This window comes from Ananas comosus, linkage group 15, assembly GCF_001540865.1.
Source record: "Ananas comosus cultivar F153 linkage group 15, ASM154086v1, whole genome shotgun sequence".
In the NCBI taxonomy this organism is placed as follows: Eukaryota; Viridiplantae; Streptophyta; class Magnoliopsida; order Poales; family Bromeliaceae; genus Ananas; species Ananas comosus.
In genome coordinates, this window is record NC_033635.1 from 10826055 (window position 1) to 10849500 (window position 23446).

Genomic DNA, 23446 nt, shown 5'->3' on the forward strand with positions numbered 1-23446 from the left:
GGAAACACACACACATATAAAAAATAAAAACAAAAAAAGCCACTTATGGAAATTAAACCATGTATTACACAAGCAACATAAAAAATTAATCCAAAAGAAGTGAATACAAATTTGCTACCACAGCTTAGTGTCTCTACAATGGCCACAATTTAATACATAAAAGATTAGTTTGGGAACAATTCTAGATAAAGCAATTCAAAAGAAAATGGAAACTAGAATAAAAAAAAAAAAAAAGAATATGAAAAACATTCTGCAGATTAAACATCAATTAATTTACAAGGAATACAAAAAGTAGTTTACCTTTCCTGCATGCGTTCATCTCCATAGTGACCTCTCCGAATTAGCGATCCCGATTTTCTCAGATAGAAGTGTGGCTCGATTTGATTCTCGCGGCGTTCGGTGTTCCTAAATGCAAAATGCACAAAGTTGAAGAAAACAATATTGGTCTTTTTCCGTGTTAATCGAACACCAAAACAAATAATGAGAAATATGCTGTGTGTAATTTAACAAACATATAGAAGTAGGTTCTACATTTAATATGTAAAATGGTATTAGCAAACAAGTCCAATACTGGAGAATTGCGAAGGAACTGGAGAATCATAAGCATCTCGCTATAGTAGTTATGCGGTTGATATAAACTTGGTTCTTGGTATTGTGGCGAGAATCATAGTCGATCAACGTGTTCATAGTTCGGAGCTCGAACTCAAGCACAATGAGGTCAATCGAAAAATAAGAGATTCGAAAAAGTTGCGGTATTGACATGCTATGTGGAGAAATGCTTTTCTAAGAGAAAAAGGAAATTGCGATATAACTCGATGAAGCTAATGGTTTCGGTGAATAATCATACCATGCGGAAGGGAAACTCATCTCCTTCGAGCATGTGAACAATTTGCCCCATCTTTGGCCGCTTCTGCGCATCCGAATCTATACATCGAAGACAAACCAACACCACTCTGTTCAATGCTCTCGGAGAGGGCGGGACTTTCATTAATGGATCCACCACTTCTTCAACACGCCTACTCCCAACCATTCCTTTAAACCATTCCACCAAGTTTACCTGGACAGGAATTGAAGCACTTCTATGAATGAATATTAGGCATGTTTTGAGCACAAAAAAATGTTGCTTGGAACGAGTTCACCATGGAAGGGTCTCCTAAAACTCAATTCTAGAGGTCTTGGAGTGAAACTCTGAGCCATTGGATGCGACATTGATTCTACAAACCCCTTCAACACAACTGATATTCTGGGATTACTTTATGCCTAATTAATTTTTGACATACATAGACTATTTAGAGGAGAAAGAACACATCCAATGGTCTACATTTTCGATTTCAAGGCCTCTAGGATTGGAAATTGTGGGCTGCTTGTTGGGTGATATGGTGGACCAGGTCCGAGAAATAATTTTTCTTTAATAAGAAATGAGAGATGCACAAAAAAACTCACTTCTCCTGATGGCCTTTTGTAATCCACTGGGCTTCTACCTGATATTATTTCCATTAGAAGTACCCCAAAACTGTAAATATCGCTTCCTTCATTGAGCATTCCAGTGCACGCATACTCGGGAGCTACATACCTGTGTATTTACTCAATTAGTACATTTACTTAATGCCTTGTACTGATGAACTAAACCATTAAAAAAAGAGGATGAAATTCTCTGTAACAACAAGAAAAGAGATGGGTACTTATTTAAGCACATTTGAAAGAAATAAACATACCCAAATGTGCCCATCACACGTGTGGTTACGTAGCTTGAGCCGGACCCCAAAAGCTTTGCTAATCCAAAGTCTGATACTTTAGGGTTCCAATGTTTATCCAGAAGGATGTTACTGGACTTAATATCGCGATGCACAACTTTGGGTTCTAACCCTTCATGCAAATATGCTATTCTGCAATTATAACAGATTCAAGAAGAGTTCCAATTATTGCAAATTCGGCAACAAATTTCCAAACGGACAAAAAAAAAAGAAAAAAAGAAAAAAGAATGCAGATAGAGCAATTGCAGCAAACATGTAATAGTTCTGAAGAAGTACGGAATACCAGCAAAATGCAATATTTGATTAGTCTATGAAATTGGTACGTTTTTCACCTACCTATGATTGCCACCAACTTTGCTTAAAAGTCAAGTCGTCAAATCAAAAAACAAATTGATTGAGATGCTTAATTAAAGATCAAAATCCATTAAAAACAAACGTCCTAACAAGCAACAGAAACCTATTTTCTTTTGCTCAAGTTATGAAGCAAGAGAAATGGCAATTATGGCATTTAACTGATAACCAAGAAACAACTTAAAGAGGAACCAACCATTTCGCTGCGAGAATATCAAGTTTCATTGGCACATATGCTTGACGGTGGACAATTTAGCATTATTGGTTAAGAACAAATTCTCTATATTTTTGCTATTGTTAGATATTTAGCCTATGACAATATCTTGGCTTATTAGTGAATTAAAATAGGTTTCTTTAAACTCTCAAACAAAATATATAAAAAGCTCAACCAATCGCATCGCACTTTGTGTAACGTGAAGGTTGAATTAGAAGATACCTACTGACATTTAATTAACTAGCAATATCTTTCACCACTGAAAGGTACTAACCATTTCTAATTCCACACATTATTCGTTCTTAGAACCCATCTGAGAAGAAAACATAAAAAAGAGTATCCTAGTAAACAGAAATACATGCTCTTTACAATTCTTCTCAACATTCCTACAACACGTACTTTCGGGGTGCTAAATCCACAAAAAAAAACACCGTTAATTTCCTCCTAAATTGAGTTTCTCAACATCTCAAGCACACTGTTTTACAAAGCACACAAAAGAATACCACAAGAAATATCCAACTTCTGTCCATAATGATGAAAACAACCACTACCATTACATGGAATCCAACTAGTAAGGTTATAGCAGTCGATAAGAAACTAACCCTTTTGCTGTTCCGATAGCAATTTTCATTCTCGCATCCCATGTCAGTGGATTCGCACGGCCGATTTCTCCGCGCAACCACTGCTCCAGATTCCCATTATCAATGTACTCGTATACGAGCATCCTAAATTTGCATTAGCAAGTCATTAAGTAGAACATAGATCCCATTTCCAACTAAAAGAAACTAAGTTTAGGACCTTAAAAAATTACCTCTTAGTCCCTTCGGCGCAGTACCCAATTAGCCCCACTAGGTTCTTGTGCCTCACTTTCCCTATTACTTCAACCTCCACCTTGAACTCCTTCTCTGCCTGACCCCTAAATAAAATAAACAAAATTGTTAGAATCATGAGTCTAGACCCACTAGATTTAATGCAACAATTCCAACTATAAAAGTCGATGTGGTTAAAATATCTTAGTAATTACCTAACATTACAAAATCATTTTTACACCAACTTAAACTTTGTGGGCCAAATTAGTTCTTTGCATCAAATCAAACGTAGAAGTATTAGATAATCATTGAGTATTTCAATTTTCTTTTGCTAAATCTATAGCTTAAATGCGTCAAAATGGAAAAAAAATGCATTACTGGGTCAAATTATAAGCAGTAAAAAATTTAAAAAACCACTAGATTGTAGTATAACAAAGTATTCAACTAGTTTAGAGTTATAATCAAGTAAAAGTTAAGGAAAATTATGGAGCACAAACCCACTTGTTATCTAGAAGGTACTTAACGGCGACGACGGAGTGGTCGGCGAGGACGCCTCGGTAGACGATCCCGTACCCTCCCTCTCCGATCACGTTCCCGGCGCCGAACCCCCCCGTCGCCGCGGCGAGCTCCGCCATGGTGTACCACCTCCCCCACCCTATGTTCCCCCTCTTCCCCCCCGAGGAGGATGAGGACGAGGAAGACGACGACGACGACGACGACGATCCCGACCCCGTCGACCCCTTCGGAGCCCCTTTCTCCGCCCCCCTCCCCTTCTCCTCCTCCCCCCCCTCCCCCGGCCCCTCTCCGCAGCGGGCCGCGGGATCGGCGGCGGGGACCTCCTTCGACGACATCGGGATCAAGCGGGAGGGGTGCTTCTTCCCCAGGCGGCGATCGCCGGAGCGGAGAAACCAGACGACCGCCGCCGCGGCGGCTGCGGCTACGACGACGGCGGCGACGGCGATGGCGAAGAGCACGTAGATCCTGAGTCCGAGCACCCCCGTTCTCTCCGCGAGGAAGCTTCTGCCTCCTCCACCGGAGCCGCCGCCTCCGCCGCCGGAGGGGGCTACTCCGTCCATCACCGGCGCCTCCGCCGATGAGAGAGAAAGTAGAGAGAGGAGAGAGAGTGCGCGCGCGCGCTTGTGGAATGTAGCGGGTGTGAGGAGCTTTAGCTTTAAAGAGCTCTCTCTCTCTCCTCCTCTCTCTCTCTTCTCTCTCTCTCTCTCTCTCTCTTAAATAGCGCTCTCTCTCTCTCCTCTCTCTCTCTATCTTATAGAGCGTTCTCTCTCTCTCTCTCTCTCTTCTTTCTCTCTCTATCTCTACTCTCTCTCTCTCTCTCTATCTCTGCATCACTTTCTCTCTCTATCTCTAACGATCCGTTCATCGCCGGGAAAGCGACGGTGGTGTGTGCATAATGAAAAACTTGGCAAAAAAGCTTAATATTTTATATTATTATTATTTTTAAAAAAAATTATTTTTAATAAGTAAAAATAAATATTATCCCATATTTAATAAATAGGTTAAATGCATAAAGGTCCCTACAAACATAACAAATGACAAATATATCCCTATAAAGTTTAACTTCATATTTTGTCCATGCAAAAATACTAATATTTTTAAATATATCCTTCTGGCTTGTTACTGTTTGAGAACTGTCTATATTTTAACAATAAATAAGTAAAATATTAATTTTGTCATTACAAATTTGTTTCATTAAAAATTATAATAGTATAATATAAAAGAGGTAAAATATTAAATTATCTCATAAATTAGGATAAACTTCAAATACCATTTCTATGGTTTCGCACTTTCTCACTTTAGAACTATGTGATTTAAAGTGTATCATGTTAGTGTCCTGTGATTTTATTTTTATTTTTTTGTCTGCTTTTTTATTAATATTTTGTTAAATTATGTACAAAAAAATCAGACATCCCACCTAGGTTTATCGAATATTTACTCTAGTACCCTTTAGTTTTAACTTTGTCATTTATTTAACGAAAAAAATTAGTGAAATCGATAATAAAGAGATAAAAATAAAACCACAGGACACTAAATTGATACACTTTAAACTACAGGATACTAAAGTAAAAAAGTGTGAAACCAAAGGTGTTATTTGAAGTTTTTCTCATAAACTAATCAAGATTAAGTATGTGGTTAACTAAATTTTTTTAACGGATTCTAACGGCAGAAAATATTTAAAAATATTACAACTTTACAGAAACAATAGGTAAAAATTAAACATTTTAGGGATCTATTTTTAATTTACTATATTTGTATGGATTTGCATGCAATTAGCCCTTAATAAATTTACAAAAGACAAAATAAAAAAAATGTCCGTGGAGAAGCGGTGAATGAATAGGGCGCGGTTTTCAAGGAAATTACGGTAATACCGCGGTTCGAAGAGCTTTTATAAGAGAGTGATTTTTCCTTTTTTTTTTCTTTTTTCCTTTTTTGGTCCCTTTTAAGCCTTTTTAATTGTTCTTACGAAGAGTGAAATTACCTATGTACCCTTGGGTTTTAATGGTGTCGGTTACACACCTTGAAGTGAAATAGATTATAATTTATTTTTATAATATTTCTCACGATTGGACTTCAAAATTATTAATTAATACTATTAATATATAATTTAATGTGTTTAAAATTTATATAATTGAATATCACAGTTTTATGATATTTTTTTACCGTTGAATTATGAAATTTAATTTCTACAAAATTCAAAAAATTAAGCTGTATCATATTTAACAATAAATAAAAATAATATGAAAGTAATTTATTTTTTATTTACTTTTAAAAATATTCTAGCCTAGCTCAAAAAATAGCCAATAGTTAAACTCAGAGTAAATTTTTGTCGACCACAGTATTTTATTTTTTAGAAAATAGAAAATTCTAATCATTAATATCGCTATCTTATTAAAAGCAACATAGGTTTTTTTTTTTTTTTTTTTTCGATATGTAAGCAGATCACGTTCCAAATTTTCATATAAATAGTTTTGCAAGCTAAAACAAAAACAATAAATATTATAATATTTTGTTCATCTCTGTTACGACAACCGCACAAACAGAAACGAAATGACGAATACAAAAACAATCAAACCACAAGCAGAAAATAAAGAGACACAGATTTAGATGGAAAATTTTTTGCAGAAAAAAAATCACGGACGAGGAAAGAGAGAACTTCACTATGGAACGAAAAGGGAATACAATATTCTTCTGATTACAACCAACCACGATCACACGTCTCTAGAGCAAAAACGAAAAAGAAAACTCATAACGGGTTTCGGATCCGATCCGTACCGCAGGGGGCTCCGCCCCTTTCTCCATAATTTTCTTTTTCAAATTGGTCGCACCGTGAAGCTGTCGGCGAGTCGTAAATCCGAACCTGAAACGATAGTAGATTTCGAGTCACATCTGACAATCTCTTAATTATATGATATTTCTGATATTTTGATATTTAGCCATATTATTTGGTTAGAGGTGAAAAGAAAAATATTACGAGAATATTTTGTTGGCAATATGATTCAGGAGCCTTTTGATTCGTTGTAATTATAAATACAATATAACTAAAGATGTATGCAGTTAAAAATACAGTAGCTATAATTATATGCATCTTAATTATTCAGCTACATGTAATCGAAATTAAGCACTGTAATTATAAATAATGCGATTAAGAAACATATTTATAAAATTTTATAACTTAATATATAAGGTGGTGTGAGATTACCCTATACATAAAGATTATTAGAGAGAGACAAGTTTATAATCTTTTGTTTAAAATTATTTTTTTCAACTGTTACAGTTAGAACTGTAATCAATATAAGTATAATTTCAGTTGTTGCAGTGGAGTCGACTCATATAGCTCTAATTGTGCAACAATTGAATCAAATGTATTGAATTAAATATAAAATTTAAATTTGTATATAGTCGTAACTGCACTCTAAGTTGAACCAAACAGACACTAAGTCGTTTAAAGTGTCTCATTACTACAATTTGACTCAATTTTGGGACAGGGGCAATTTAGTCATTGTACTGTAAAAATCCGTTGCGTGGAATCTTCAGGGTTCTTTTTGCAAAATGACAACGCCTCCAACGGCTTGGGTTGGGGTGGGGGTGGGGCCCACGACTTTTATGCTTCGCGCCTCGGAGGAACGCGAAAGGGCATTTACGTAAATTCGGCAACTCCCCAGACGCGCCACGTGGCAGCGTCGCGCCATCCCACCTGGAGCTGCCGCATCAGCTGTGGGCTGAGTCGCACCAACGTATCTTACAAACCGCTTAGAATGGATCCACGTCATCACGTGCATGTGGGCCCCGCAGAAAAATACAAACGTCACGAACGGAGCGGGTTATCACGTCCGTCGACGCATTTAACGACGCGGACGGTGGGGGCGCGCTCATTTTAGTGAACGTTTGAGAGTGGGTCCCACTTTTAAATATCTTATAAATAATAATTTATTATAGCAACACACCCCCAAAAAAAAAAAAAATCTTTAAACTAAATAAATATCCAATTTAATTTGAATTTGTTTCCCAAATTATAAACAAAAAACTCGAAACATTTGGGTCAATAATAAATTATTAATTATGTATATAAAATAATAAAGATAAAGAAAATAAGCAAATATATTTTAGAGAGGTTATTTTTAAAAAAACCTAAACTAAACTAATTAAACTATCCAATCAATAATTTATGATAAATGATAGTTTATATTGTTTTAATTAAAATTACAATGATTTATTGGACCTTAAAACACGGATTTTAACGTTTTCTGGTTTTACGAATCGAATCAAATTTGCATAGGGACAGGGTCACGGTCCGATCGGATCGACCGACAAGTTCGATCTGATTTTTAAAATTCCAGCCATTGCTAATTTTATTTTAGCGATAATATTTTTAAATATTTAGGAATCGAGAATAAGTTGTGTTTTGAAGACAAAAACATCAATTTAATTCTCCTAATTCTATAATAAAAAAAATAAATTTATTTCGTAAAATTTTATTATAGTATTTTTTTTTTTGTAAAACATTATTCAATTATACTGTACCTTATAGTAGGACCAAACAGTCACTGGTGTACTAAACCAATGGAAATGGAGAACCACTTTACCTTATATTTATTGTTGTTGGGAGCTTTAATTGTCAATATTAATTGAGGATAAGGATATGTTGGTGTTCTTAATGCAACAATTTTATGAAGGAAAGATGAAATTTATTGAATTTTAGTTATTATACAAATATAAAAATAATCTTGTTAGTGAGTATTATTATTCAACAGATTAATCAGATAAGGAACGGCTATTAAAATTATTTAGAAATTAAATTTCATAATTTTTCGACATCATTTGCAAATTGATTAAAGAGTTTCAAAAATAATTATTTTAGTGATCGATGTGACATGTTTATAAGTTCAACTGTATAAAATAATTCAAATTATATAAAACTTTAATAGAAAACTCTGCTTAACATCAAGAGCAAGATTAATACTTCCGACTCAAAATTTGAATCTTTTTTCATTATTTTTTGTAAGATTTTTATTTTCAGTCGTTTATTTTGAGACTATTCGTTCACTTGGCAAACGAAGTCAAATTTTTAAATAATTCTGATAGCGTAGATCATACTTAACGGAGCCGATTTTTGAATCAAATATCCCATCATCAAAAATAATTTACAAGTATGTAGGCTTACGTACTTTCGAAGGCGCAAGAGCCTTCTATATATAACCTTTTGTTGTGTAGTGAGATACATGTAATATCATGGGACTAGGATTTGTAAAGCGACATAACACGCGTATTTTGTAATGTAGTATGAGATTGGGTACTGTAGAGACCCGTTTGGTGAGTTTCTACCCGTTTGGAGTTATGGATGTTGGTAGTGAGCCTCCATCAAATTGTGGGAGGATCAGGTAAGTCATATAAAGCAGGACAAAAGAGCTGTTTCGAAGCGAAAAGTCTCAGAGTGAAAAAGTTGCGAGTTTTATTGTAACGATCCGCACAAAAGTTAAGTTAAATGTCTTTTCCGGTTCTAGTTTATGATCATCAGACAATGCGAGACTCATTTTATAGCTTCGACTGTCAAACCAATTTTGATGTCGAATATAACGCCTACAACTTTCCTGAAGTCACGAATTCAATCTAGTGCCACATTTGCGAGCTCGACGTCACTTCGATCCCACCAAAGTTGAAAGGCTGATCTTCGTACAGCCGTGAGTTCGAGTTCGAGTGATCTCGCGACTTCAATGCCGAAACAAGCGTCGACGTTTGCGCTTTTTCTCGAAATCACGAATTCAACCTCTGAGATACAGAAACAAAGCAAACCTAAGGCTAGTGTACATGCATGTTTTGCTTGTTCCCTTGGGCATGCATTAACAAACAAGGCCCCATGAATGTATCCATCCAACAACAGGATATGTGAGTGAAAAGGCACATGTTTGGCACCAAACAACTGCTACAAGCAGGGTTGTTGGTTCTCTTTATTGTAGGCAAAGGAATCACTAATAAAGAAATAAATTATTATCAATATTAGTGCTTGTTTCCATTTATTGTAGAGCTTACTCGCGCTGCTTCTGCTTTTAGCTGAACAGTTTATTCAATTCGGATGCTCTATCATCAAAAATAATACTGTTGTTCGCTTCTGAAAGTATATATTTTAACTTGGCTTATAGTCAAATGCTCTCTCTCTCTCTCTCTCTCTCTCTCTCTTAATTAGAGCATCAAATACATCTTAATCACTTACAATAGAGAAAATAATTAATCTCAAGAGAATGATTTAATCATATTATATGTTTCCTGATTCCTAGCATTACGTTTTATGATAGAAACTACATATTAATTTGATTCCTTTGACAAGAGCTAAATTATTGTGAAATGATAATTTAAACATGGGTTGTGCATGCATATAAGTGGTTTGGTTGTACACATGTATATATTTATACTTCAACGTAAAGAGACATATATGTTTGTATATGTCATGTATATATATTTACACGGTTGGACTTTTTCTCTTGTTGGGTATTGCTTTAAGCTAGAGAGATCCTGCAGATTCTGTTTACAAGCAAACAACAACTTATAAAAAAATAGAAAACTATTTTATAATTAAATATATAAACATATTTTTTATCAGATCAATCTTTCAGATAACATGATATTTAAACATAATTCTGTAATAAAAAAAAACTATCGAATTATTTAGAAAAATAGAAAAAAGAGGTCTGAGTCAATGGAGGGATATCAATGAATCTTGTACCTTCCAAATCCACAATTAAATATTTCTCTCAAATTTAAAGATAATGTTTTTTTTGCATTATGAAGATGTTGCCACATTTCTATATATATATTATGTTGGACTAATAATAAAATGTGTGAACATATAGACCAAAAAGTTGGGCAATTAATTTGGCTTTATTATATACTATGGATCACACAACACTTGGAAAGAAAATAATCACAAGATTTGCAAGTCAATGTGGTTGAGATGTCTATTCATATTCTCAACAAACTCTAAAATTATATTTTTATATCTTTTTCCTCTTATAATAAGTTAAATTTTAGATAGTCATTGGAAGAATAAAGTTGAAGTACTATTCATAGATCATGATTGGATCAGATAATACAACATCAAGAGCTAATAGAAATGTGAATCAACTAGGATTCGAACTTAGGACTTTAATTAGTTATTAATCATCAAGCTCTTTGCCACTTGCGCTGGAGACGATCGGTGATTAGTGGATTAGTGTTAACATGAACAATATAGGAAGCAGATAAACATTACTAATCTCTCCTCCCTCTTATGTAAGGGATTGAGTTCTTTACTGGACTGAAATAAGTTCAATTTTCTGTACTGTGATAATAGACTAAAAAAACTAATAAGTTGAGTGGGCTGTGATTCAAAATTGACCTAACAGAAAGATACCCAACAATAAACCTAAAGTGCAGGTGAGTTGAATCAGGTCGAAGCCCATGAACTTTGTCGTAGCCCTTAAGGGCATTGAGTGCGCCCTTTCTATAAGCACATACTTTTAAAATAGTTAATTAGCACTAATGATTCACAATATAGATAAACATTTTATGCCATGGATTACGTGGTTGGTTATTTAAATGAAATTCGACGCTAAATTCAACTTTTATGCTGTTAGATCACTATCAAGAGTGGAGAAGAGGTTTGCAGTTTAGGTGAGAAGGTTCCATGTGTGAGTACGTGGGAAAGAAATTCTTGCACACTGGAGTGTTGACAGTTTTGTTCTCTTATATTAGTCGTACAATTACATGGAAAAAGTACTTATACCTCGAGGGGTATTGTTATCTGTACACCTGTCGGGTGAGTGTAAGATTTATACACCATCTATCCAAACTTCTATATTCTCACTCTATACTTATCAACTTTTTTGTTTTATATACTAAAATTCAAAAAAAAATTTGTGAATCCTAGAATGCAAAGATGTAAGATTTATACTTAATATTAAAGAAAATCAATTGAAGCTCAAAAGTAGTGTTAATAGTAGCACAATCCTTTTGTGTATTGAGCCTAATCCTGATAAATAAAGGCCCAGGCCTTGAGCCCATTTCTCCTTTGTCAAGAGAGAGAGAGAGAGAGAGAGAGAGAGAGAGAGGGGGAAAATGTGGGGTTATAAAGTTGGTAATAGGGATGTCAATGGGTATGGATACCTAAAATATTATTCGAATCTGAATCCGAACTGGGCTGGTTTATTCGAGCTAAATAGATATGGATTCGGTTATGGGTATAAAAATTAAAAACTCGACGGATATGGATACGGGTATGGATTTTGTATGTACTCGATCCGAACCCAAACCCGAACCCGAATAAATTATATATATATATATATAGTTCGGCCGGGATACTATCGATAGCACAAAATATTTGGTGCTATCAAGTTTTCTACCGTTAAATTTACTTCTTTTATTATTTTCATCCATTCGATTATACTATTCAACTAACCACCCACTCAACCCTAGAGGGCCCACATCATCCTAACCGCACATCTTTTAATCAAAGGGCAGAAAACTTAATAACACTAAGTCATTGGTACTATTAATAGTATTCCAGCTTAGTTTTATATATATATATATATATATATATATATATATATATATATNATATATATATATATATATAGAGTAGGGCTAGAATACTTGTAAAAGTATCATGGGGGTGATACTTGTGTGTTTTTAGCCCTTGGATGGAGAGATGTGAGGTTGAGATGATGATGGTAGGTGGAATAGTGTTTAATCCAAGGGCTATTAATAATCAAAAAGTAGATCCAATGGCTTAAAACCTAATAGCACCATAATGGTGATACTTGTAAAAGTATCATAGCTCAACTCTATATATATATAAAATTTATTTTTATTTATTTATATAATATATAAAATATTTAATAATTTTTATCCATTAGATCTTCATCCAACGGTATGGATTTTTAAAATCCGCCGGGTTCGGGTCCGGATTCGGATTTCGGGTTTTTGGTCGGGGAGGGATATGGATATGAATTTTTAAAACCCGCCGGGTCCGAATCCGGATTCAAATTTTAATTTGGTTTTCGGATTCGGGGTCGAATTTTTGAAAATCCGACTTGTTGACATCCCTAATTGGTAAGATAACATCCAAGTATTGTTTTCTATCGGATCAATCTTTTAAGTATTATGAAATCAAAATCTATCTTAATCACAAAAGTGGTTTAAATTTCTAGTTTGCATTACCAAAAGAGAAGGACACCTACTAACTAAGCTAGACAGTGGTGATAGAATTAGAGTTTCCTAAACCAATTTGATTCGGCAAACATAAGCATTAAAGTATTCAACATACAACTTATGTGACAAGCAAAAATAAATGAAATGCAAACAATGCAATAAGTATAATAATAAAGTCCTCCTAATTTTTGAAAAGAAAAAAAACTAATTTATGTTATGCAATTCTTTTTCTCTAAAATCAAACAAAAATAACATCTAACCATCTATGTATACCACATCAAATAATCAAATCAAGCCTAAATTTGGGTTCACATTAGTTTCGACAATGGAGAATCTGAATTGACGATCAGCATCATTAAATTTGATCTAAGCTAGATGAACTTCTTAGCCTCCGAATTTCATGATTTTACGGCAGCATTTATCTGACAATCCAACAGTCTCAAAAACGACAATTTTTAGTGGCACTATAAAATGAATTTGAGATCACTTGATCACTAAACAAACGATGCTGTAAAGTCGCACAATTTGGAATCTAAGAAGTTCGAATAGCCAACCAATCTTCGATTTGAATGCATTATCGCCAGAAACAACGCGGAAGTAAACAACGTAAACTAGTTTTACTCTAAAGCTTCTTTTATTTACATATAAGAGGAGACACAAGAGTAAACACACAAACACACAACAACAACAACCAAAGAGGCTTCAAATGCTTTGGAGCATTATTCTTATAAAAGAAAGGCTAAAAACGAATTAAGAGAATTATGGGATCATAAAATTTAAAAATTATCAATTTAAGCAATTTTTTTTTTAAAAAAAAGGGGTCTAATTTCACAAAAACACAAAATTAATAATTTTTTTTTATAAAAAAGGCTAAAAATGAATTAATAATAAGAGAATTGAGGGATCCAAAAATTAAAAATTTTTATCTTTTATTTCGCGCCAGGAAGGGGTCGAACCTTCGACTTTCTGCTTAGGAAACAGACGCTCTATCCACTGAGCTACAGGCGCCTTCCATAACTTTTAAAACTTAAATTTAAATTTAAATTTAAATTTAACTTAAAATTGAAAAAATTACATTTAAAATTAAAAGTTTGAATTGTGCATGTAAAATAAATAATTAGCCTGAAATTTTAAAGTACAAATAACATTGACCGACTCAAATTAAATAAATTAAAAAATTGAATAGCCGTTTCAGAAAAATTCATAATTTAGATAATTTTTGTATAGTTTTACCCCTCTTTCTTTTTAACAAAGGCTAAACTACACTATTGGTCCCCACCTTTAATTTACTATAATTTTTAATTTGAACTTTTCAATCTCTTTCAATTAAGTCTCACAATATAATTTAGTTAACTAAATATCAATGCAGTGTTAATATGGAACTGATGCGGTGACATGGTGATTAATGATGCGACACAGCAACAGTGATTAAGATGCAAGTATTGCCGATATGTCAATATTTAGTCAGCTAAAATGTATTGCAACATCCGATTATAATAATTTTAAAAATTTAAGTCGGAAATTTGGAGTAGGACTTGTATACTATTAGAAGTATGGAGGTTTTCGTGTTCCTAAACCGTTTTCGATAATGAAACTTCTGACTTGTCGATTGGCTCTGTTAGATTTAATCTAGTGTATTTGAACTATTTAAAAAATATATTTTACGATTTTTCGATATCATTCACTGAGTGATCGAAAGAACTTAAAATTAATTGTTGAAAATAAAAATCTCATAAAAAATTATAATGCGGTACTAAAATTTTCGATCAGAGATATTGATCTTGTTGTAGATAGTATAAAAAATTTTCTATCAAAATTTTATCTGATTTAAATATTTCTACACCGTTAAACTTGCAAACGGCACAAACCAATCATTAAAAATTATTGGTTTTGAATTCTTTCGATCAATAGGTAAATGATATCAAAAATTCGCAAAATTTATTTTCTAGATAGTTCAAATACGATAGATCAAGTCTAATGGAGCCGATCGTCGATTCGAAAATTTTATCATAAAAAATAACTTTGAAGTATGGAGGCCTCCGTACTCCTAATAGCACACAAGTTCTACTCCCGAAATTTGGATGAATTAAAATTTGATGGCTAAAATGTCGCACATTGAGGGCGAAAAGTATAATTAACTCTTCTTTTAAAGTCCTCAAATTATAAGGCTGGTGATAAATTTGGTTGTTAAATTTTATTTTGATTTTTAAATCGTTGATGTGAAAGTAATGTATTGTGATTGATCACACGTCAATAATTAAAATAATATATGGCTTTTATACGAGTAATGCAACCATATTTAGTTACGAAATTATGAGCAAAAAAATTAAAATAAATTAAAATTAGGGTGATCGACATAATTATAATTATAATTATTATAATAATACTTATTAAAATTTGTAATTAGTGTATGGGTGTGTGTGCTTCTTCCTCCGCTCCGGTGGTGTTGCGTCGCTCATCGCCGCACAATCTCTCTCGTCTCCGAATCACGTGCATCATGATTCGTGCTGTGATCGTGATGAACACCCAGGGCAAACCCCGCCTCCTCAAATTCTACGATTTCCAGGTCCCCCAAATACCCCGCAAAACCCTAATTTCCCCTCTCTCTCTCTCTCTCTCTCTCTCTCTCTCTCTCTCACCCTAATTCCCCGATCTCTAACCTCTGTTTCGCCGCAGCCTCCGGAGAAGCAGCAGGAGCTCGTCCGCAGCGTCTTCTCGGGTACTAATTTTCCCCTTTTGTCGCCACGGATTTGTGCCCAATTTGTCGGTTTCTAGGGTTTGATCTTGGTTCTGTAGTTTTGTCGGGGAGAGCGGAGAATGTTAGCAACTTCGTCGACGCCGATGCGATCTTCGGCCCGGTAAATTTTCCTCTTTAATTTCTCCTTGTTTTTTCTTTTTTTACAGTAAATTTGATGCTGGATACGTCAAATTTGGGGGAAAAGGAGAGGTTTTTAGACATCAAATTGGTATTTTGATGCAAATTGTCGCTCAGATTTTGTATCTATGATTAAAAAAAAAAGGTGGAAAAATCCTTTTTTTTTAAGTAAATTTGATGCTGAATACGTGAAATTGGGGGGAAAAGGAGAGATTTTTAGACATCAAATTGGTATTTGGATGCAAATTGTCACTCAGATTTTATTTATGTCACCAAAGAAAAAAGAGGAAAAATTGCACACACACATAACCCCTGCAAAGTAGTGAAATTTTGCATTTGTACCTCGAAGATTTTAATTATCAACCTATTTTTCCAAATTTAAAGCTTGTGAATTTGTTGCTCCTGGTTGTTGAATGCGAATATTAAAAATACCGTTCTTTGGTAGCTTAAGCTTTTCGATAACAACAGTTGTTTCACATATTTTAGCATGATATTAGAGTATGAGTTCTGAGTTCAAATCCTAAGCTTTTTGAATATAACAGTTGTTTCACATTCTTTAGAACTGGTTGAGTATCGTGCGATTATAGCTAACTTTTCACTATTAGGGTGTTATGCTCTTCAAATAAAATATTTTGTTTTTAGATTTTTGAAGGGTTTAGAATGTAAGAGTCGCGTAACATGATGTAAAAGAAAGAATAGAGAAGCTAAAAATGAGAGGTGATGGTACAAAAAACTCCAAAAATATTTTAAAGAGTAGAAGGATCTTCTTAAAAAAAAAAAGAAAAAAGAAGCTAGTTTTAGATGACCAAATATCGGAGGCGAACAAAAAATTCGTACATTTTAAAAAATTTGAGGGACAAAATGCCTGTAAAAAGTCCATCTTGCTTGTAATTTGTTTCAACAAGAATGATGAAGAGTTCATCTTTTTTGTAGGGCACTAGGCTGGTATACAAGCATTTGGCTACACTATATTTCATTTTTGTTTTCGATAGTTCTGAGAACGAGCTTGCAGTGCTTGACCTCATACAAGGTACTCTCAACATTTTACCAAATACTTATTGACGTGAATCTTTCATATCCATATATGTATTCTTGCTACTGTTTCTTCATATCGCCGTGATTATCCATCTTTGGCTATTTGTAACTCCTAATACTGCTTCCTTCTTAAAGAGGTGAATTCTAATGATAATATGCGGCTTTACAGTCTTTGTCGAAACATTGGACCGATGCTTCAAGAACGTGTGCGAGCTTGACGTAGTATTCAATTTCAACAAGGTAATACTGGACTGTATAGATATTTCCCTAGCTTATATTCATGCGTAAGTAATGGTTTATTGGTTTTATGTGAATTTTAGATAGAGTTAAGCTCAAACATGGTGCCGGCGTAATCTAGATTATCAGGAATAAAGATAAGGAACTTAGAACAAGGACATGAAATGTTTAATCTTCGGAATAAGGTAATAGTTAAGTTCATGCAATGTGGGCTAAGGAAATCCAATTAGGAGAGGAGAATAAGAAGTTGCTTGATGGTTTAATGTAATATTTGTTTGCAATGTTGTTCTCATTCGGAACTGTTTCCTATCCTAATGTTTCCAAGCCTTTGGTTAACTCTACACAGATATTTTGTCGAGCACTTGTTATTTGGGAAAAATCAAATTTGATTGCAAGAGTATCTTTGTTACATAAAAAGGGTAGGACCTGCTTGATCCCTCTGGAATTTCTGTTGGCCGAGATCCAAGAAGCACAATCAGTTTTTTTTTTTTTTTTTTAAAGTTTTATAATAACTACTGAATTGCCTGAGCAGCTTTCAGATACAGTAGGGTGAAAAATCTTCAGTTGGAGATTTTGCCCTTGGGGTCCAAAATCTCGTTTTAGCTTCTGGTGCCAAATGCATCGTCATTGAAAACCATTGCATCCTGGAGTAGAGAAGTTGTTTTGTAAAGTCGTACATGTTTTCGCTGCTTTTTTCACATAATTGTTCTGATGTGTCTCAAGCTGTGGCGTGATATGTGTACTCTTTTTCTATATAATGTTTCTTCGTGCATCGATGCCCTCATTTACTGTGACAGGTTTTGGTTTCAAAGTGTGTTAGAATATATGTTTCTGATGCAGCATATCTCATTTTGTCCTTCTTTAGTTCATTAGATTTCTTCTATGCAGTTGCATACGATATTGGACGAAATCATATTAGGGGGACAGGTGATTGAAACCAACTCCGAGGAAGTGTTGAAGGCCGTGGAAGAGATCTCAAGGTTGGAGAAATCTTCAAGCACAATAAGCCTTGTACCGAAGTCGGTTTCTGGAAGATTTGGTCGGTAGTATATGCAACTAAACGATCACGACTTAATACTCATGCATTACTTCTTTCGAGTCCTTGTATAATTGAACTCATTTTTCAACTTAGTTGAGTTGCTTATGCACCTTCCATCATAAAAATAGTTTGTGATATTCGAACGTCATTTTCCTACGATTTGTAGATTTGAGATTCAAATTTGGAAATGAGATCAGTGATACAATTGCATCTGTTCATGACTATTCTGTTAATGTGTCTGCAAATGGTAGCCTCTAAATTCCCTTTTTTTCATTTTTTTAAGAGTTTTGTATCTCATTTTCTCTAATTTTATGTACAAAGAAGATGCTATTCTAATGTTTCTAAGTGCCTGCTTGACCCAAATAGAAATTCTATTGCTCACCTCTATATCATGCACCTTGTGTTTATAAACATAATTTATTTAACAGAAACATATTGTTGTTGTTATTATTGATAACTATAATTTAGGTAGTGTGTGATTATACACTTTTGTAGCCTTTGCAGTGAAGTTCAAGTAAAGAGCAAGCAATGATTCATCAACTGTTCAAAAAAGGAAGCAAACAATGTAGAGCAAACAATGAACCACATGCATCTCTCTCAACCATTAACTTAAATGTTAGTGAACAACATTGAGTGCACACTCACCTCTGCGCCGCCGCTACCTCGGCCACCTCTCTTCTTCGACAAACCGATTTTCCTGGTGCATCTATAGAAGAGGAGGAAAGAATCAATAACAAATCCCATGCTTTTGAAGTACACCACTTTGCGTCGAGGCCCTTTCTAGTCGATAAATTTGTCCTCCGAAACCCAAGAATCTCGAAAAAAAAAAGCAGAAACATCTCTTCCTTTTCAATCTTCAACATCCCGAACTTCCGAAGGCTCGGGGAAGATGTCCTTGGATCCCCTCTTGTGGGAGGAGAAAGAGTGTTCTCCATTACTCCCTTGAGACCTCGTTGTGCTGGACCGTCTTAGTATCCGATCCTCCTTCAGCGGGCCAGGCATGTCCGACAAGCTCTGACGCCAGCTCCCCCAGAACGCGGCGTTCCAGGACCTACGTGACGACGTGGCCCTCAGGCTTGAACTATGATCTTCTCTTACGACCTTGAGAGGGTTTTCTAGTGCTCTTAAAATGTACCTCACTGGCGGTCGTTTCAAGGGTTTAGGGTTCAAGCACGACTTGGCTACTATAGCCATGGCCCAAACCTCCTCTAAGTGGTCCTCGTCGATGATTAGGGTTGGGTCCACAATCTTCGCTATGAGATCCTTCTCGTATATGTTGATGTACGGTACTGCACGTTCGAGCCACTCATTGGTTGCCGCGTCGGTTGATCCGCTAATGCCGAGTTTACCGGTTACTAACTCGAGCAATACTTTTCCAAAGCAGTACACGTCGTAGGCACATGTCGCAGAAGGGGATCCTAAGCATTGTCGATAAGAGATGGAGCATGTAAGCAATCTACATAAAGATTATGAGAAAGATTGAAAGCGAACTAAGGACTGTTTGGTTTATCTGAAGCTTTCGATTGAGCTTCTACTTTTAGACCTCAAAGCTTATTTCAACTCCACAGCGAAGCTAAATCTAAGCACATAGTTTCTAGAAGTTTCTGCATTCTAGTAGACCAAACAAGCACTCAGACCGATTATTAAATACTTTGGCAAAGTCGACTTACCGGAAGAACCTTGTTGTTGAGATGCCCTGAGCACCGAGGAAAGAAAACATTGTTAAATCGGTGAGCGACAATGTAATCATGCAATCAATAATAGTCCCACATGAAAGTTGCTGACGAAAACGGAAAAAACGAGAACCAAAACTTACTGTGAAAATTTCAGTAACCTGGTGATGACATTTTGGTGGCCTTCACCTTCTTGAGGGCATACGTCGCTCAAACTTCCGAGCCGCACTTCAAATTTGTCGTCGAGAAGGATGCTGCTTGCCTGGATATCTCTGCAACCGTATCAGAAACCCCTTAGAACACTTGAGAACTCACATTCAACGACAAGCGCGGTATATGCCAAGCATTTGGATCATATACAACACTATTTTAGTGAGAATTTAGAGTGTTACAAATGTAGAACTGAACAGAGTACCTCCTACATTGTGATAATGAATGCGTAATTTGCATAAAATGAACTAAGATTATGCAAAACGATATTATTCAAACAGAAAAGGTGTTAGTGAAACCATCCGTATTACATCAAACAGAAATTAAGAGATATAAAGAGGAAGTAATCTGAGAGTGCATTGATTCGGATAGTCTCCAATTATCAAGAACACATTTGCTATTCTTAAAGAGAAATTACATGACAAAGGCATATGTAAAATGTAAAAGAACGTAGTAAGTTTTGACTAGCAACCTCTATTTGTAATGATGTTTAATGAGACCAAGTAATCTTAATTGTACTCCCATTTATGATCTTATGCATCTGAGGCGAAAATTGCTGCAACAAAATTGCACCAAGGAGAAACAAAGTGACTAACATCTTTCCGGTAATGAACAATTCGGAGTGGACATTAGTTACTAACCGACGAAAAGGATCGAGAAGGTACCTGTGAACGAGCGGCGGTGCACATTCGTGATGCAGATAGCTCAGAGCTTCGGCAACCCCGATTGCGATCTTCAACCTCTTTATCCAATCCAACGACTGCGCCCTGTCTTCGTCCTTCTCGGATTTCCTGTGCAGTGCATTTGCTAGGTCACCGTTTGGCATGAACCGATAAATGAGGAATTTCTCGTCCTCGTTGCTCAAGCAGTGCCCCAAAAAAGGAACCAATCTATCATGCAGCCCTCTCGAAAACAGATTGAGTTCTGCGGCGTAGGCTCCGTTTTTGACTCGCTTCACGATTACGGGATCCCCTCCTTGTAAAACTCCGCGGTAGAGGTTGCCCGAGTGCCCATGCTTAACGAGGTTACCGTCCGCAAACTCCGAGGTTGCTCGAAGTAACTGGTCGTAGGTGAACACGTCTCCGACCGTAGCGAGAGTCACTGAGACCGGAGCTTGTTGCCGGCCCATCGGACCCGCCGGGCCGGGCGGGACGGCGGTCACAGCGCTGCTCCTCTGTTCAGCATTTCGTCGAACGCATAATGTGCAACACAATACAGCAGCAGTGACCGAAACTACGAGCACCGTAGCCCCGCCGAGAGCTGCTATGAGTATATACTTCAAATTCTTATGGCTCTTCTTGTTAGAAGAAGGGGGAGTTACAGTTACAGGGCCATCGTAGGGTTTTATCCCTCTAGAGGAGTAGAAACCCTGGCACTCACCAGGGGTCCTCTGGTTCGAAGCATTGCGGAAGCAATTGAGCTCAAAGGCGACATTTTTACGGGGGTTTCCGACGATCCCCGGATCCCCGTCCAAGTAATTGCGCGAGATGTCGACGGATTCGAACCGCGCGAGGAGCGAATCGAAGCTTGAAGGGACGGGGCCGTAGAAGCGATTGGCGGAGAGGTCGAAGACGCTGGAATTGGGGGATGTGGTGGTAGTGGCGGTGGGGAGGGGGCCGGTGAGGAGGTTGTGGGAGAGGTTGAGGAGGCGGAGGGAGGGGAGGGAGAGGAGGGAGGGGGAGGGGCCACGGAGAGGAGTTTGGAGCTGAGGTCGAGGACGGCGAGGGCGGGGAGGAGGCGGGCGAGGGAGGAGGGACGGAGCCATTAATGGCGGAGCGCGGAGGTCGAGGAGGCGAGGGTTGTGGGAGCGCGGCGGGCGCGGGAGGGGCCCGGGGAGGGGAAGAGAGGCGTTGAGGGACTCGAGGCGAGGGAGGAGGCGGCGGAGCGGGGTCGGGGAGGCGCGGGGGCCCGCGAGGCGCGCGACGCGGGTGCGGCGGAGGCCGGAGAGGGAGAGGCCGACGACGCGGCCGGAGTGGCACGAGACCCCGCGCCACTCACTGCAGGGGTCGCCGCGCCGGGGCCAGTCGCGCGCCCGCAGCCCCAGCGACGCCCGCAGCTCCAGCAGCCCCGTCGCCGCCGCCCCCGCCGGAGACGCCGTCGCCGACGCCGACGCCGGAGACGACGAGCAGAGGAGGAGGAGAGTGGCCGCGAGGAGGGGGAGGGGACGGAGATGCGGACACGTGGCGGAGCGGACGGTGGAGATGCTGTGGCGGCGGCGGCGGCGGCGACGGGAGGGTGGTGGGGTCACGTGAGCCATCGTGTCATCTTCTCCGCATCCTCTTCTCTCTCTCTCTCTCTCTCTTATTTCTCTCTCTAGTTTCTCTCTCTTCACACTCTCTCTCTCTCTCCTCTTTCTCTCTCTTATTTCTCTCTCTTCTTCTTCTTCTTCTTCTTTGTATGGTAAGCTGTGATAACTCACGCCTCCGTTACCGGCAATGGAGGGTCCGTGAAAGGGATAAGGTTTTGAATGATAGTCCCTAAACTTTCCATCAATATTTATTTGGTCCTTAAATTTTTCTTGCTTTTATATTAGCACTACATATGAAGTTCAAGTAGAAATAAACTTCCCGACGAACTAAATTCAGGCAAAATTTAATCCTCTTTCAGAACTTATTTTTATTGCTGTGGAATTAAAGTTTTTTCAGTTTTGCTGTTATTTAGCAAAAAATTATTAATATTTTATTTTTTCACTCTTTTTTTTTTATAATTGACTTTGATCTACGTTGGAGCCGAAGTAAGATACCATAATTTGAAATTTTTAAGTTTCAAAACTACTTCACTTCGACTACAAAATTTAAGCTAATTAGTCTGTTTAATAAATTTATATACGAAAATTACATAAAGTATACTAACGGAATTTCTAAAAATAAACGATGAACTTAAAATTTAAAGTTATGATTCAAAATAGTTCATAGTTCGGATATATTCTATATATTTTTTACAATTAAATATTTTTTTTACAAAATAAACAAGTATTTATTTATAAAAGTAATAAACTAATATATAAATTAAAAGGAGGGAAAAGGGTGATATTTGGATAGATGCAACTAGGAGGGGGCATTAATGGCAAAAAGTTGACCTCAACTGCCACACACTCTCTCTTTCTATTTTTCAGAAACAAAACTAATTATTTAAATTTTAAATTAAAAATTTAAAAGAGTGAGTAACAGGAAATAGCATTAAATATTTTCCAAACTGAGGAAACATTTTTAAATTCTCACAGGAATTATTTCTTCCTCCTTTTGTAGGGGTGTAATTGCAAAAATATACAGGGAGAGGCTAAAATTTGGATTAGTTCCAAAAAAAAAAAAAAAATTATAGGCCATTGCAAAATGGCCCCCTAATTTTAATTTTTTTATTAGAATTATAAACAACTAATAGCAAACAGAGGTGATAAATTTACTAAATTTTTTGTTTCAAAACTAACTAAAATATTTTTTAAAAAAAAATTAGAAATTAATTGGATTGAAGGTTATATTTCATCATCCCAAATCAATTTCTTATTTAAGTATCTTAATATTCTAAATTATACTTTAATTTAAAAAGCCAT

The 23446-nt window shown here is 36.5% G+C and overlaps 3 protein-coding genes and 1 non-coding gene across 6 annotated transcripts; 1 reads left to right on the plus strand and 3 right to left on the minus strand.

Moving 5' to 3' along the window:
• Nucleotides 44-4390, minus strand: LOC109720902 (probable receptor-like serine/threonine-protein kinase At4g34500). Of its 2 annotated transcripts, XM_020248251.1 has the most exons (7): nt 3630-4386; nt 3131-3235; nt 2922-3044; nt 1716-1886; nt 1444-1573; nt 848-1057; nt 44-405 (listed from the first exon to the last, which is right to left on the minus strand). In XM_020248251.1, exons 1-7 carry the CDS (start codon nt 4202-4204, stop codon nt 316-318), a joined length of 1404 nt encoding a protein of 467 aa, XP_020103840.1. In that variant the 5' UTR covers nt 4205-4386; the 3' UTR covers nt 44-315. The 2 variants fall into 2 exon arrangements, with proteins under 2 accessions (XP_020103840.1, XP_020103841.1); XM_020248252.1 differs by lacking the exon at nt 44-405 and having other exon boundaries at nt 900-1079; nt 3630-4390.
• TRNAR-CCU lies at nt 13763-13835 on the minus strand. The gene has a single exon. It is a non-coding gene; the product is annotated as a tRNA-Arg (tRNA).
• Nucleotides 15217-18237, plus strand: LOC109721451 (AP-3 complex subunit sigma). Of its 2 annotated transcripts, none has more exons than XM_020249099.1 (6): nt 15217-15393; nt 15504-15546; nt 15624-15685; nt 16636-16732; nt 16907-16977; nt 17058-17315. In XM_020249099.1, exons 1-6 carry the CDS (start codon nt 15238-15240, stop codon nt 17088-17090), a joined length of 462 nt encoding a protein of 153 aa, XP_020104688.1. In that variant the 5' UTR covers nt 15217-15237; the 3' UTR covers nt 17091-17315. The 2 variants fall into 2 exon arrangements, with proteins under 2 accessions (XP_020104688.1, XP_020104687.1); XM_020249098.1 differs by lacking the exon at nt 17058-17315 and adding an exon at nt 17863-18237 and having other exon boundaries at nt 15222-15393.
• LOC109721090 (probable LRR receptor-like serine/threonine-protein kinase At2g16250) lies at nt 18546-22403 on the minus strand. The gene is made up of 4 exons (XM_020248508.1): nt 20562-22403; nt 19830-19958; nt 19684-19709; nt 18546-19431 (listed from the first exon to the last, which is right to left on the minus strand). The coding sequence occupies exons 1-4, from the start codon at nt 22151-22153 to the stop codon at nt 18863-18865; spliced, it is 2316 nt and encodes a 771-aa protein (XP_020104097.1). The 5' UTR covers nt 22154-22403; the 3' UTR covers nt 18546-18862.

Coding starts and splice junctions, on each gene's coding strand:
- LOC109720902 (XM_020248251.1), bottom strand. CDS start 4,204: ATGGACGGAGTAGCCCCCTCCGGCGGCGGAGGCGGCGGCTCCGGTGGA. Junction 1,887..2,921: donor GCTATCGGAACAGCAAAAGG/GTTAGTTTCTTA, acceptor TTATAATTGCAG/AATAGCATATTTGCATGAAG. Junction 406..847: donor ATGAGTTTCCCTTCCGCATG/GTATGATTATTC, acceptor TTTTGCATTTAG/GAACACCGAACGCCGCGAGA.
- LOC109721451 (XM_020249098.1), top strand. CDS start 15,238: ATGGGTGTGTGTGCTTCTTCCTCCGCTCCGGTGGTGTTGCGTCGCTCA. Junction 15,547..15,623: donor CGTCCGCAGCGTCTTCTCGG/GTACTAATTTTC, acceptor TTGGTTCTGTAG/TTTTGTCGGGGAGAGCGGAG. Junction 16,978..17,862: donor TAGTATTCAATTTCAACAAG/GTAATACTGGAC, acceptor TCTTCTATGCAG/TTGCATACGATATTGGACGA.
- LOC109721090 (XM_020248508.1), bottom strand. CDS start 22,153: ATGGCTCACGTGACCCCACCACCCTCCCGTCGCCGCCGCCGCCGCCGC. Junction 19,959..20,561: donor GCACCGCCGCTCGTTCACAG/GTACCTTCTCGA, acceptor ATACGGTTGCAG/AGATATCCAGGCAAGCAGCA. Junction 19,710..19,829: donor AGGTTACTGAAATTTTCACA/GTAAGTTTTGGT, acceptor CTCGGTGCTCAG/GGCATCTCAACAACAAGGTT.